At 48.1% G+C, this 15,050-nt stretch overlaps 1 protein-coding gene across 2 annotated transcripts in view; it reads right to left on the bottom strand.

Annotated features, from left to right (window-relative positions):
• Window positions 1-15,050, bottom strand: part of LOC139235036 (zinc metalloproteinase-disintegrin-like NaMP) — an 80,359-nt gene that overhangs the window by 41,284 nt on the left and 24,025 nt on the right. For both annotated transcript variants that reach the window (XM_070866142.1, XM_070866141.1), the window contains exons 7-10: window positions 9,722-9,784; window positions 6,797-6,865; window positions 1,653-1,822; window positions 429-510 (exon numbers count right to left, since the gene is read on the bottom strand). In XM_070866142.1, coding sequence (XP_070722243.1) covers window positions 429-510; window positions 1,653-1,822; window positions 6,797-6,865; window positions 9,722-9,784 — 384 coding nt within the window. The remainder of the gene's footprint in view (window positions 1-428; window positions 511-1,652; window positions 1,823-6,796; window positions 6,866-9,721; window positions 9,785-15,050) is intronic.

Below are 15,050 nucleotides of genomic sequence, written 5' to 3'. Positions count from 1 at the left end.
TAACCTACAGAGCTACGGATCAAGAGCTGGAAAGTGGGATTAGGCTGGATAGCTGTTAGTCGGCCGGCGCAGACACGATGGGCTGAAATGGCCTCCTTCCATGCTGTAAATTTCTATGATTCTATCTCCGCTCCTGCCTCAGTCCATCTACTGCTGAAACCCCCCTGCGTGACACTGTCAACTCCAGACTCGATCACTCCAATGCTCTCCGAGCCGACCTCCGACCTTCCACCCTCCCCATGAACTTCAGCTCATCCAAAGCTCGACTGCCCCGTGTCCTAACTCGCACCAAGTCCCGTTCACCCATCACCACCACCCCGCCCTGTTCACTTTGAATGATGTTGGGACCAATCATTGGCCATTCGGCCCCTCGAGCCTGTTCTGCAATGCTGTTCGTTGCACCGTGTTGAGTTGCAAGTGAAACATACCTGATTGATTGCTCCAGAATTCCCTGTGCACATAGCACTAACTTGAGCCAAGCCGATCGTATCTCCAGTGAAATCCACATAACTGGAAAAACAGGAAACACGGACGATTTGATTTTTTCCCCTCTGTGGCAATGACCTTAACTTGCTCAGAATAAAACCCAAAGTCATTCATCTTTTCAAATCAAAGTTTGTTTCCCAAATGTTTGGTCTCCTCAAGAGGAGGGATGCCTGGCCCTAGGGAATGGAGCGATTTTCCATTTTTGTTTTGACATACTAACCTCACGCCATAATTTCAGGCCAAATCCTCTGGAGTGAAGCCCTTTGGACTCTTTCCACTTGTCCACAGCAGACACAATATTGGTAACAGTGGTGGCTTTATTTGATATTCGTAAGACTTAATACAGTGACAGCTGTGGCTCAGTGGGCAACACTCTCGTCTCGGAGTCAGAAGGTTGTGGGTTCAAGTCCCACTCCAGAGACTTGAGCACAAAAATCTAGGCTGAAACTCCCAGTGCGGTGCTGAGGGAGCGCTGCACTGTCGGAGGGGCCGTCTTTCCGATGAGACGTTAAACCGAGACCCCATCTGCTCTCTCAGGTGGATGTAAAAGATCCTGTGGCACTACTTGCAAGAAGAGCAGGGGAGTTATCCCTGGTGACCTGGCCAATATTTATCCCTCAATCAACATAACCAAAAACAACAGATTATCTGGTCATTATCACATTGCTGTTTATGGGAGCAGGAGTCGGCCATTTGGCCCTTAGAGCCTGCACTGCCATTCAATGTGATCATGTGTGCAAGTTGGCTGCTGTGTTTCCCACATTACAACAGTGACCACACTCCAAAAGTACTTCATTGGCTGAAAAGTGTTTTGAGATGTCCGGTGGTCATGAAAGGCGCTAGAGAAATGCAAGCCTTTCTCTCTTTTCAAGTTCGACTGGAAGCTGTCGACTCCGATCCAAATTGACAACGACTGTGACCCTGGGGTTCTCTGGGCGAACACAACCTCCTTTGGTGCTGGGAAGGAGTCACCTATTGTAATTTGCCAAGTATCTGTGCACGGGCCAGCGAAGGAATGGCCGGCCAAGTGTTTGGATGTAACAGCAGTCGGATGCCAACTATTTCTCTGCACGCATCAAGGCTGCCCTTTACAACACGGACTCACAGCAATGAGTGGGAGAGAAGCCCCTCAACAGACCCCACCCACCCCCGTCACCAGCACTTACGTAATGAATTGGATGTTGTCGTGTTTCTTTCTTGGGAGTAGATGCGATCTGCGCCATTTCAACATGCTACTCAGAGTTTTACCCGAGTCTTTATCTACGAATATTTTGTCTCCAGAGGACCAGATCTCCACGCCAACCAAAGCTATGTGTGCTTTTAATGGAACATACAGCTGTGGAAAGAGAGAGCAAGATGAGAACTTAGATTTCCAACAGTGTAATTAAAATGCTGTGAGTCAATATTGCTGAAGCAGTGACCACACTCGATCAGCTCCGCTGGGCGGGCCACATTGTCCGCATACCAGACACGAGGCTCCCAAAGCAAGCGCTCTACTCGGAACTCCTTCACGGCAAGCGAGCCAAAGGTGGGCAGAGAAAACGTTACAAGGGCAACCTCAAAGCCTCCCTGATAAAGTGCAACATCCCCACTGACACCTGGGAGTCCCTGGCCAAAGACCATCCAAAGTGGAGGAAGTGCATCCGGGAGGGCGCTGAGCACCTCGAGTCTCAACGCCGAGAGTATGCAAAAAACAAGCGCAGGCAGCGGAAAGAGCATGCGGCAAACCTGTCCCACCCTCCCTTACCCTCAACGACTCTTTGCCCCATCTGTGACAGGGACTGTGGCTCTCGTATTGGACTGTTCAGCCACCTAAGGACTCATTCTAGGAGTGGAAGAAAGTCTTCCTCGATTCCAAGAGACTGCCTATGATGATGATAGAAAACATAGAAAGATAGAAAATAGAAGCAGTAGTAGACCATTCGGCCCTTCGAGTCTGCACCGCCATTCCATATGATCATGGCTGATCCTCTATCTCAACACCATTTCCCCGCTTTTTCCTCATACCCCTTGATGTCTTTTGTTTCTAGAAATCTATCTATCTCCCTCTTAAATATATTCAGTGACTTGGCCTCCACAGCTCTCTGTGGTAGAAAATTCCACAGGTGCACCACCCTCCGAGTGAAGAAATTTCTCCTCATCTCGTTCCTAAATTTCCCACCCCGTATCCTGAGACTGTGACCCCTGCTTCCAGACTTCCCAGCCAGAGGAAACATCCTCCCCGCATCTGTCCAGCCCCGTCGGAATTTTATACGTTTCAATGAGATCCCCTCTCATTCTTCTAAACTCTAGTGAATACAAGCCTAGTCGACCCAATCTCTCCTCATTCGACAGTTGTGCCATCCCAGAAATCAGTCTGCTGAACCTTCGCTGCACTCCCTCTATGGCAAGTATATCCTTTCTTCGGTAAGGAGACCAAAACTGCACACAATACTCCAAGCAAAAGAAATCTCGAAAAAACTCAACCGACAAATAAAATGCGGTGCTTGGTGCACATGAGGGAAAAAGTATGGCCCAGCCCATTGGAAGTCTATAGTCTCTGAAGTTTAGAAGACTGAACAGTGATCTCATTGAAACATATAGGGGCCAAAATTGATGGCCTTACCACCAACTGTCGCCGACATCCCTCCTCGGGTTCCGCCCTGTGCCAGTTTGCAATTGATGTCGAGCGGGCGGGAGTGGGGAGCCGCCGGGAACCGCCCGCTGACGTCTGCGGACGGCCGAGTGGCGAACTGAGCTCCCGCCCGCCGAGATGCCAGAATTGGTGCGGGCGGGAGTCGGGCGAGAGGGGGGGTATCATCTTCGAGTTCGCTTCTCGTTGGAACCCCTCTGTAGCAAGCGGCCCTGCAAAGCTTCAACAAAAGCCCAAGAAAGCACGAGGAATGCATCAACCTAGAACTGAACATCATCAGAGAAACGACAAAGTACTAAACAGACTTTGACACTTCGGGCCTTAAATGGATCTGGTGTGCAGTGACGCGGCAAGGGTAAAAGATTGCATTTGAAGGCTAAAGAACGACGTTTAACCGACTAAATAGGCAGAAGCCACACGTGATTCGTACAATTGTAGTAAGTTTATCGGAACACTATTGCTTCATGGGTTCTTTGCTTCAGAATTCACAGCTACACATTTGCTGTAAGAAACTAGCTGGTTTATTAGCAAAGGTTTATCAATCTGAAGCCGACCAGTTCATCCACCAGGCTCACAACCACACGTCTCATCGTGGAGAACCTGAACTCAACTGGCTGGGGTTTTACTGAGTCTTGTGAACATCACATGACTGGCTAAGCCACTCACAGTGCAATAGTTCCCCAAGCCTGTGAGCATGCTCACACGTGCATATATTGCAACCATCACCTGCAAGTTCCCCTCCAAGTCACACGCCATCCTGACTTGGAAATATATCGGCCGTTCCTTCATCATCGCTGGGCCAAAATCCTGAAACTCCCTCCCTAACAGCACTGTGGGAGCACCTTCACCACACGGACTGCAACGGTTCAAGGAGAAGGCCTACCACCACCTTCTCAGGGCAACTAGGGTCAGACAACAAGTGTGGTCCTATCAATGTTACCCATATCTTGAGAAATACAACATTTCAACAAGGGTTGAATGGGTATGATCTTCAGCTAGAAAATGATTAGCACCATAGGATGCTAATTGCATTGAAACTTATTTTGTCAATTTGTAAGCACTCTTGTGCAAATCTGATTCTTTAATTAGAAATCTCCGGAGAAACATACAATGCATCTCGTTGCTCCTCCAGCATTATCAGAGAGGTGGAGCACAGTGATATATGCAGATTGGAAGCTGTGATTCCCAACTTAGCAAGCACCCAGCCCTGGCTCGAAGCATGAAAGGGAGGTCCCAAGGAGTGTCATGTATTTGCTTCATGGGTTCTTTGCTTAAGAATTCATAGCAGCACATTGCTATTAAGAACTAGTTGGTTTACTAACAAGGGTTAACAATCAATCGCACATTACCAGTTCATCCACCAGGCTCACACCCACCTGCCCCATCGTGGATCCCCCAAACCCAACTAGCTGGGGTTTTATTGAGTCTTGTGAACATCACGTGACTGGCTAAGCCACTCACAATGCAACAGCTTTACAACTATTTTAAGTTGCACCTGTAAATCAAGTAACTCAAATAAATCAAGTGCCCCCTGGTTAAAGTGGGGGGGGGTGCACTAAAACCGACACAATTAAACAAAATCAACTTTGAACATTACATGGTTCCAATTAAAGTTTGGTTGCCAGGGGTGCTGATACACCCCAGTCCCTCCGGCGCCCACCTCTCACGGAAGGCCATGAGTGTATCAGTGGACACTGCGTGCTCCATCGCCAGGGACACCCTGACTCGGATGTAACTGCGGAAGAGAGGCAGGCAGTCGGGCTAAACGGCCTCCTCGACTGCCCGCTGACTGGACCGGCTGATGCCTTGGCCATGCCTAAGAGCAGTCCTACGAGGAGGCCCTCGGACCTACCCGCTCCCCTCCGCACAGGGTGCCCAAAGTTACAAGGAGCAGCCCCTTTAAATAATGGGAATGAAGGAAGGGAATGGAAAATTAGCTATTGCCAACACTGGCTGCTTGGGGATAGGTTCAGAGAGGTGTGAATGAGGGTGAAGCAGCACATTAGGGGAAAGGTTATCAGGCCGAATCCTTGGCCAGGAATGGTAGATAGCGGGAGGGGAAGGTGACGTGCGATAAAATGGATGGCAAACTATTTTTGCAAACGGAGGCCGAAAATACACTCTAATGGGAGTGTTGTAAGATTTTTCCTACGGGTTTCAAACACCAAAGGCACCAAATTAATCGACATACCAGCCACTTACCGCCCGCTTGTCACCCAAAAATGCAATTTTGTGGAAAAATCACCTACATAGCGCCCAGCGGAAAATTCATCAGTGACATACCGCCGGGCGCTATGCATACCACCCACATACTGCCCAAAAGTGCAAAATTCATGACATACCCTCACATACCGCCAGAGTTACATACCGTCCTGGAGAAGGTGCTTTTAAGTGGATCTTAAGTGGGCGGTATGTACACAGAGCTTGTTTGATATTACACAGATCTTTATAGTTTTCCACAGTTTGATGTATTTTTAAATGGATTGTAATATTTTCTACTATGTTAGGCAAAACTATAAATGGTCTAATAAAGCCTTATTTACTCCTTTATTAATTAATTATAATAAAAGTGTTATTCGTCACTCTCTCACCCCCCAGCCTCTCTCTCCCCCCCCCCCCTGTCTCTCTCTCTATCTCTCTCTCTCAACCCCCAGTCTCTCTCATCCCCCCCCCACCCCCCCGGTCTCTCTCTCTCAACCCCCAGTCTCTCTCTCTCTCACACCCCCCAGTCTCTCTTACCCCCCCAGTCTCTCAATCTCTCTCTCTCAACCCCCAGCCTCTCTCTCTCTCACCCCCCAGTCTCTCTCACCCCCCCAGTCTCTCAATCTCTCTCTCTCAACCCCCAGCCTCTCTCTCTCTCACCCCCCAGTCTCTCTCACCCCCCCAGTCTCTCAATCTCTCTCTCTCAACCCCCAGCCTCTCTCTCTCTCACCCCCCCGTCTCTCTCACCACACCCCCCCCCCCAGTCTCTCAATCTCTCTCTCTCTCAACCCCCAGCCTCTCTCTCTCTCACCCCCCAGTCTCTCTCACCACACCCCCCCCCCCAGTCTCTCAATCTCTCTCTCTCTCAACCCCCAGCCTCTCTCTCTCTCACCCCCCAGTCTCTCTCATCCCTAGTCTCTCCCACACCCCAATCTCTCCCCGGCCCCCCCAACAGTGATCTCTTCCTCCCCCGCCTCCCGCACAGCGATCTCTGGCCTCTCGTCGATGTCTCTCGGCAGGGCGGAGCTCGAGAGACGCGAGCACGTGCACACAACTCGGAAGCTGAAGATTCTCGAGTCAAAAGGCCTCCTCCGCTCCGCTCACCACCGAGAAACATGGGATGAAATTACTGCCCACTTGGCCCCAGGGGAACCGGGCGGTAAAAAATGACGCATTGTCCGGGGACCGCCGAAAAACGGGTGGAACTTATGTTTCACCAATTTCGGCCCCCAAGACTTGTGAGAACACTGAGATTTTCCAATACAATGGACTTTATTAAAAAGATTTAAAATTGACTATAAGTTTCTAGTTCAACACTACTGAGTACAGGTGTAAAGTTATCAAACCAAACTACAAATGATCCGGTTCGCGATCTCAGATTCAATACGGACATACAAGCAACTTCTATGCTCGAAGTTAGACAGTTCCTGCAGCAGTGACAGATTCACAGTTACTGAAAGTGTTCGAGTTACCTACCATGTTGATGTGATTTACTGCCTCAAACACCCGGCTTTTCACTGCTGCGATAGAGCCAAACTTTCGGTACTGAAAAGCAAAGCAAGGAAGAGAAAGAGAGAGAGAGATAGCCATTAGACACATAATACATGGCCACAGCTTTCAACCTATCATCTTCACTGTACTTAATGCAGGCAACTAAATACAGAGTGTTCCATTTCACTTCTGCCGTGTGGCCATCATCCCACTGCAGTGCTGAGGGAGTGCTGTATACTGTCAGAGGTGCCGTCTTTCAGAGACCCCGTCTGCTCTCTCAGGTGGACGTAAAAGGTCCCAGGGCACTATTTCGAAGAAGAGCAGGGGAGTTATCCCCGGTGTCCTGGCCAATGTTTGTCCCTCAGCCAACATCACTGTAAACAGATCATCTGGTCATTATCGCATTGTTGTTTGTGGGAGCTTGCTGTGCGTTGGCTTTTATTATTGGTTCATTCACGGGATGCGGGCTTCATGGACAAGGCCAGCATTTATTGCCCATTCCTGCCACGTTTCCCGCACTACAACAGTGGCGACATTGCAAGAGCACTTCATTGACTGCAAAGCACTTTGGGACGTCCTGAGGTCGTGCAAGTCGCTATATAAATGCAAGTCTTTCTTTTACAGAAGGAAGAACCATAGAATCATTCAGCCCATTGTGCACAATCCAATTAATCCAACTCCCCCGCTCTTTCCCCATTGCCCTGTAAAAAAATTTCCTTCAAGTATTTATCCAATTCTCTTTTGAATGTTACGACTGAATCTGCTTCCACCGCCCTTTCAGGCAGCGCGTTCCAGATTACAACTCGCTGCGTAAAATATATTTCCTCATCTCCCCTCTGCTCCTTTTGTCAATCACCTGATATCTGTGTCCTCTGGTTACCGACCCACCTGCCACTGGAAATGGTTTGTCCCTATTTACTCTATCAAAACCCTTCCTGACTTTGAACAGCTCGATCAAGTCCCTTAACCTTCTCGGCTTGGAGGAGAACAACCCCAGCTTCTCCAGCCTCTCCAAGGAGAAGCAAGTTTGGTTTGGAGTCAGAGTCAGCGTGGCGAGCCTTGATTTCAACAGAGAGGAAATACAATTAAGAGACGTCAGCACGAATTTCAAAAGGGAAGGTCATGCTTGACAAACCTTTTTGAAGAAGTGACAGAACGGATCGGGAAGAGAAATGCAGTGGATGAATTTTGAATTTTCAAAAGGCCTTCGACAAGGAGATTCATGACTAAGGGCAGAGCGTATGCAGTCAGGTGACAGATAGCAGGCCAAATGGCCTCTTTCTGTGCAGTAAATTCAACAGCCCTGAAATTGCGGCCTCTCCCTGTGCATACAATTTGCACATGCGCCCAAATCTGGCACTTCCGATCTGTCAAAATGTCAAAACGCCTCCCCGGAGAAACACATTCGTGGGTGGAGATTTGAGCGATTTGCCCAGCGAATGTCCTTCAAACTCTCATGCCTGATAAAAGCTGGCGTAAGGCCTGCTTTTACCAGCGTAAGAGTTTTAATAGATAGAAGCAAATAAATGTTATTCCTTATTTTTATATTAAAAAGCCCTGTCTGTGAATAAGTTTCTTTTTTACACTATTAAAACATTTCGAAAAATATTTCAAAACAATAAATTTTTCTCGAAAACATTTTCTGCAATTTCTATTAACTTTTGAAAAAGTGAAATTTTTTTTCATTTATGTGTGTGTTGATTTGATTTTAGGGGCATTCCCATTGATGGTAATGGGAGCTCGGAACTCCCATTACTATGGATGAGAATACTGCATTGTGATTGGTGGTCCAGGCCCAAGCGATCTCAGGATGCCCGTACCTTCCCGGGATATGTGGGCCCCGACACTGGACTGCACAGCTCAGTGTCAGACCGCAAGTGTTCGTTCCTCCGGGACCACCAGGTACTTGCGTAAAAGAAATTTCAGTCGGAGGCATCCTCCCGCAGGAATGCTCCGACCGTAACATTTGGCCCAATGTAAATATGTGATCAGGCATTTGACCTTCTTTTCCTCAAATTTTACCAAAGAATTTCCACCGGGACAATAATAAATATGGCACAAACGTTCCCATACACGTCTGCCTGCCGCCTGACTGACGCTGGGTTAGTAGATCCAACACCACCTCCAGTGCACCAACGCAGCCTTTGGCCATCTGAGGAAAAGTGTGTTCAAAGACCAGGCCCTCAAATCTGCCACCAAGCTCATGGTCTACAGGGCTGTCGTGATATGCGCCCTCCTGTATGGCTCAGAGACGTGGACCATGTACAGTAGTCACGTCTAGTCATTGGAGAAATACCACCATCGATGTCTCCGCAAGATCCTACAAATCCCCTGGGAGGACAGACGCACCAACGTTAGTGTCCTCGACCAGGCCAACATCCCCAGCATTGAAGCACTGACCACACTCGATCAGCTCCGCTGGGCAGGCCACATTATTCGCATGCCAGACATGAGACTCCCAAAGCAAGCACTCTGCTCGGAAATCCTTCACGGCAAAAGAGCCAAAGGTGGGCTGCGGAAACGTTACAATAAAGTGCAACGTCCCCACCGACACCTGGGAGTCCCTGGTCAAAGACCGCCCAAAGTGGAGGAAGTGCATCCGGGAGGGCGCTGAGCACCTTGAGTCTCGTCGCCGAGAGCATGCAGAAATCAAGCGCAGGCAGCGGAAGGAACGTGCGGCAAGCCAGACTGCCCGCCCACCCTTTCCCTCAACGACTATCTGTCCCACCTGTGACAGAGACTGTGGCTCTCGGATTGGACTGCTCAGCCACCTAAGGACTCATTTTAAGAGTGGAAGCAAGTCTTCCTCGATTCCGAGGGACTGCCTATGATGATGAGACCACCCACACCCAGCACTCGCCGGGGAAATGCCAACAACAGAGACCCCGATGTCGCGGAAGCCCTACTCACCTCAGAGTTATCTGCCACCACGTACATTTCAATGTACTTCTTCGCCTTCAGGAACGCGCTTTTCTGAAAGGGAAAAGAAAGAGTAGATGCAACACAACCGAGTCTGGTGACTGCCATCACTTTCACTGTAATTAGTTACCGAAACTTCAGGGAAGCAATTAAACAGTGACCGTGGATCACAGCTGGATCTGAAGAAGTTGCTTTCAGAACCATGGATACCTGACAGTGAGTTACATGCTGGAATCTAATCGAGGTGTTCCGATCGTTTATACACAAGATAATGGATACACGGGAGTGAGTTACAGACTGGATGCTAATCGAAGTGTTCCGATGGTTTATATACAAGATAATGGATACACGGGAGTGAGTTACAGACTGGAATCTAATCGAGGTGTTCCGATGGTTTATATGCAAGATAATGGATACACGGGAGTGAGCTACATGCTGGAATCTAATCGAGGGGTTCCGATGGTTTATATACAAGATAATGGATACACGGGAGTGAGTTACAGACTGGATGCTAATCGAAGTGTTCCGATGGTTTATATACAAGATAATGGATACACGGGAGTGAGTTACAGACTGGAATCTAATCAAGGTGTTCCGATGTTTTATATGCAAGATAATGGATACACGGGAGTGAGTTACAGACTGGAATCTAATCGAGGTGTTCCGATGGTTTATATACAAGATAATGGATACACGGGAGTGAGTTACAGACTGGATGCTAATCGAGGTGTTCCGATGGTTTATATACAAGATAATGTATACACGGGAGTGAGTTACAGGCTGGAATCTAATCGAGGGGTTCAGATAGTTTATAAATAGAATAATGGATACCTGGGAGTGAGTAAAAGACTGGAATCTAACCAAGCGCTTCAGCTGGTTTAAATATAACAACTTATATTAATATAGCGCCTTTAACATAGTATTATGAGATAAAACAATTTGGCACCGAGCTGCACAAGTAGAAGTGCAGGTGACGGTCAAAAAGCTCAGTTTTAAGGAGCATCTTGAGGGAGGAAAGAGAGGTAGCGAGGCGGAGATGTTTATGCAGGGAGTTCCAGAGCGTGGGGCCCAGGCAACTGAAGGCACGGCCACCGATGGTTGAGTGATTATAATCAGGGACGCTCAAGAGGGCAGATTTGTGAGGAGTGCAGATATCCCAGGGGGTTGTGGGGCTGGAGGAGGTTACAGAGATAGGGAGGGGCGAGTGCCATGGAGGGATTTGAAAATAAGAATGAGAATTTTGAAATCGAGTCGTTGCTTAACCGGGGGCCAATGTAAGTCAGCGAGCACAGGGGGTGATGGGTGAGCGGGACTTGGTGCGAGTTAGGACACAGGCAGCTGAGTTCTGGATCACCTCTAGTTTACATAGGATAGAGTGTGGGAGGCCAACCAGGATTGCGTTGGAATAGTCAAGTCTAGAGGTAACAAAGGCACAAGTGAGGGCTTCAGCAGTGGATGAGCTGAAGCAAGGGCGGAGAAATATAGAATATAATGACATGACACTGTGCTTTAAAGCTATTTAGCCTCACCATCTGAGGGTACATTGCAGCACATGGCTGAACACCACACATTCAAACTCAACTGCGCAAAGTCCAACTCAGCAGAAGTTCTCCTTCTGCGATGGTCGACATGTGTTGGGCTGCTGAGCAAATACGTCTTCATGGGTCATCAGCTGAGCTAAAAGTATCAGCACTCTCCTGGAGTCACTCCACGTTTATGTTCAGTCGAAGGCTGTGCACAATCCCACTCCAGAAACCTGAGCACAAAATCTGGGCTGACACTCCAGCGCAGTGCTGAGGGAGCGCCACACCGTCGGAGGGGCAGTACTGAGGGTGCGCCGCACCGTCGGAGGGGCAGTACTGAGGGTGCGCCGCACTGTTGGAGGGGCAGTACTGAGGGAGCACTGCACTGTCGGAGGGGCAGTACTGAGGGAGTGCCGCACCGTCGGAGGGGCAGTACTGAGGGAGCGCCGCACTGTCGGAGGGGCAGTACTGAGGGAGCACTGCACTGTCGGAGGGGCAGTACTGAGGGAGTGCCACACTGTCGGAGGGGCAGTACTGAGGGAGTGCGCACTGTCGGAGGGGAAGTACTGAGGGAGCGCTGCACCGTCGGAGGGGCAGTACTGAGGGAGCGCCGCACTGTTGGAGGGGTCTCAGATTCAATATGGACATACAGGCCGACATCAAGTCCAGCTTTGGGAACAACTTCCCTCTGGCTAGCATCGCAAACAAGTCATCAGCCTTCGGTAACGGGTACTGATCTTGTTTCGAAACCCTGTTGATCGTAGCCTTGTAGTCTCACAGATTCTGACTGTGCAATCACTTTTCAGCAGAGGAACAATGGGGCTGGCCTATTCATTAAATTTGACTCTATCCAGTTCAATTTTGCCACATTACAGCAAAATTCTAAAGGGGCAAAGTGTGTTAGAAAGACAAGCCTGAAGGCTCTGTGCCTCAATGCGAGGAGTATTCAGAATAAGGTGGATTAATTAACTGTGCAGATAGCAGTTAACGGGTATGATGTAATTGGCATCACAGAGACACGGCTCCAGGATGACCAAGGCTGGGAACTCAACATGCAGGGGTATTCAACATTTAGGAAGGATAGACAGAAAGGAAAAGGAGGCGGGGTGGTATTGCTGGTTAAAGAGGAAATTAATGCAATAATAAGAAAGGACATTAGCTTGGATGATGTGGAATCGGTATGGGTGGAGCTGCGGAATACCAAGGGGCAGAAAACGCTAGTGGGAGTTGTGTACAGACCACCAAACAGTAGTAGTAAGGTTAGGGACAGCATCCAACAAGAAATAAGGGATGCATGCAATAAAGGTACAGCAGTTATCATGGGTGACTTTAATCTACATATTGAGTTGGCTAACCAAACTGGTAGCAATGCGGTGGAGGAGAATTTCCCGGAGTGTATTAGGGATGGTTTTCTTGACCAATATGTTGAGGAACCAACCAGTGAGCTGGCCATCCTAGACTGGGTGATGTGTAATGAGAAAGGACTAATTAGCAATCTTGTTGTGCGAGACCCCTTGGGGAAGAGTGACCATAACATGGTAGAATTCTTTATTAGGATGGAGAGTGACACAGTTAATTCAGAAACTAGAGTTCTGAACTTAAGGAAAGGTAACTTCAATGGTTTGAGGCATGAATTGGCTAGAGTAGACTGGCAAATTATACTTAAAGGGTTGACGGTGGATAGGCAATGGCAAACATTTGAAGATCACATGGATGACTCCAGCAATTGCACATCCCTGTCTGGAGTAAAAATAAATGGGGAAGGTGGCTCAACTGTGGCTAACAAGGGAAATTAAGGATAGTGTTAAATCCAAGGAAGAGGCATATAAATTGGCCAGAAAAAGCAGCAAACCGGAGGACTGGGAAAAATTTAGAATTGAGCAGAGGAGGACAAAGGGTTTAATTAAGAGGGGGAAAATAGAGTACGAGAAGAAGTTTGCTGGGAACATAAAAACTGACTGCAAAAGCTTCTATAGATATGTGAAGAGAAAAAGATTAGTGAAGACAAACGTAGGTCCCTTGCAGTCGGATTCAGGTGAATTTATAATGGGGAACAAAGGAATGGCAGAACAATTGAACAAATACTTTGGTTCTGTCTTCACGAAGGAAGACATAAATAACCTTCCGAAAGTACTAGGGGACCGAGGGTCTAGTGAGAAGGAGGAACTGAAGGATATCCTTATTAGGCGAGAAATTGTGTTTGAGAAATTGATGGGATTGAAGGCCGATAAATCCCCGGGGCCTGATAGTCTGCATCCCAGAGTACTTAAGGAAGTGGCACTAGAAATAGTGGATGCATTGGTGATCGTTTTCCAACTGTCCATTGACTCTGGATCAGTTCCTATGGACTGGAGGGTAGCTAATGTAACACCACTTTTTAAAAAGGGAGGGAGAGAGAAAGTGGGTAATACTATACCGGTTAGCCTGACATCAGTGGTGGGGAAAATGTTGGAATCAATTATTAAGGATGAAATAGCAGCGCATTTGGAAAGCAGCGATAAGATCGGTCCAAGTCAGCATGGATTTATGAAGGGGAAATCATGCTTGACAAATCTTCTGGAATTATTTGAAGATGTAACTAGTAGAGTGGACAAGGGAGAACCAATGGATGGGGTGTATTTGGACTTTCAAAAAGCTTTTGACAAGGTCCCACACAAGAGATTGGTGTGCAAAATCAAAGCACATGGTATTGGGGGTAATATACTGACGTGGATAGAGAACTGGTTGGCAGACAGGAAGCAGAGAGTTGGGATAAACGGGTCCTTTTCAGAATGGCAGGCAGTGACTAGTGGAGTGCCACAGGGCTCAGTGCTGGGACCCCAGCTCTTTACAATATACATCAATGATTTGGATGAGGAAATTGAGTGTAATATCTCCAAGTTTGCAGATGACACTAAACTGGGTGGCGGTGTGAGCTGTGAGGGGGACGCTAAGAGGCTGCAGGGTGACTTAGACAGGTTAGGTGAGTGGGCAAATATATGGCAGATGCAGTATAATGTGGAAAAATGTGAGGTTATCCACTTTGGGGGCAAAAACGCGAAGACAGAATATTATCTGATTGGTGGCAGATTAGGAAAAGGGGAGGTGCAAAGAGATCTGGTTCATCAGTCATTGAAAGTAGGCATACAGGTGCAGCAGGCGGTGAAGAAGGCAGATGGTATGTTGGCCTTCATAGCGAGGGGATTTGAGTATAGGAGCAGGTAGGTCTTACTGCAGTTGTACAGGGCCTTGTTGAGGCCTCAGCTGGAATATTGTGTTCAATTTTGGTCTCCTAATCTGAGGAAGGACGTTCTTGCTATTGAGGGAGTGCAGCGAAGGTTCACCAGACTGATTCCCGGCATGGCCGGACTGACATATGAGGAGAGACTGGATCAACTGGGCCTTTATACATTGGCGTTTAGAAGGATGAGAGGGGATCTCATAGAAACATACAAGATTCTGACGGGACGGGACAGGTTAGATGCGGGTAGATTGTTCCCGATGTTGGGTAAGTCCAGAACCAGGGGACACAGTCTTAGGATAAGGGGTAGGCCATTTAGGACTGAGATGAGGAGAAACTTCTTCACTCAGAGAGTTGTTAACCTGTGGAATTCCCTGGAGAGAAAGCAGGAAAGGTGTACTGAGGGAATGATCAGCCATGATCTTATTGAATGGTGGTGCAGGCTTGAAGGGCCAAATGGCCTACTCCTGCACCTATTTTCTATGTTTCTATGTTTCTCCCTCATCATATCACTGCCCGAGCTTAATGATGGACGGGTCTTGCATCTGAGTCCACGTGGATCTGTACCTTGGTTCCT

The sequence above is a fragment of the Pristiophorus japonicus genome, chromosome 22 (genome assembly GCF_044704955.1).
Source record: "Pristiophorus japonicus isolate sPriJap1 chromosome 22, sPriJap1.hap1, whole genome shotgun sequence".
NCBI classification, from domain to species: domain Eukaryota; kingdom Metazoa; phylum Chordata; class Chondrichthyes; family Pristiophoridae; genus Pristiophorus; species Pristiophorus japonicus.
The sequence above is the reverse complement of the archived record's forward strand: the minus strand, read 5'-3'. Positions and strand labels throughout refer to the sequence as shown.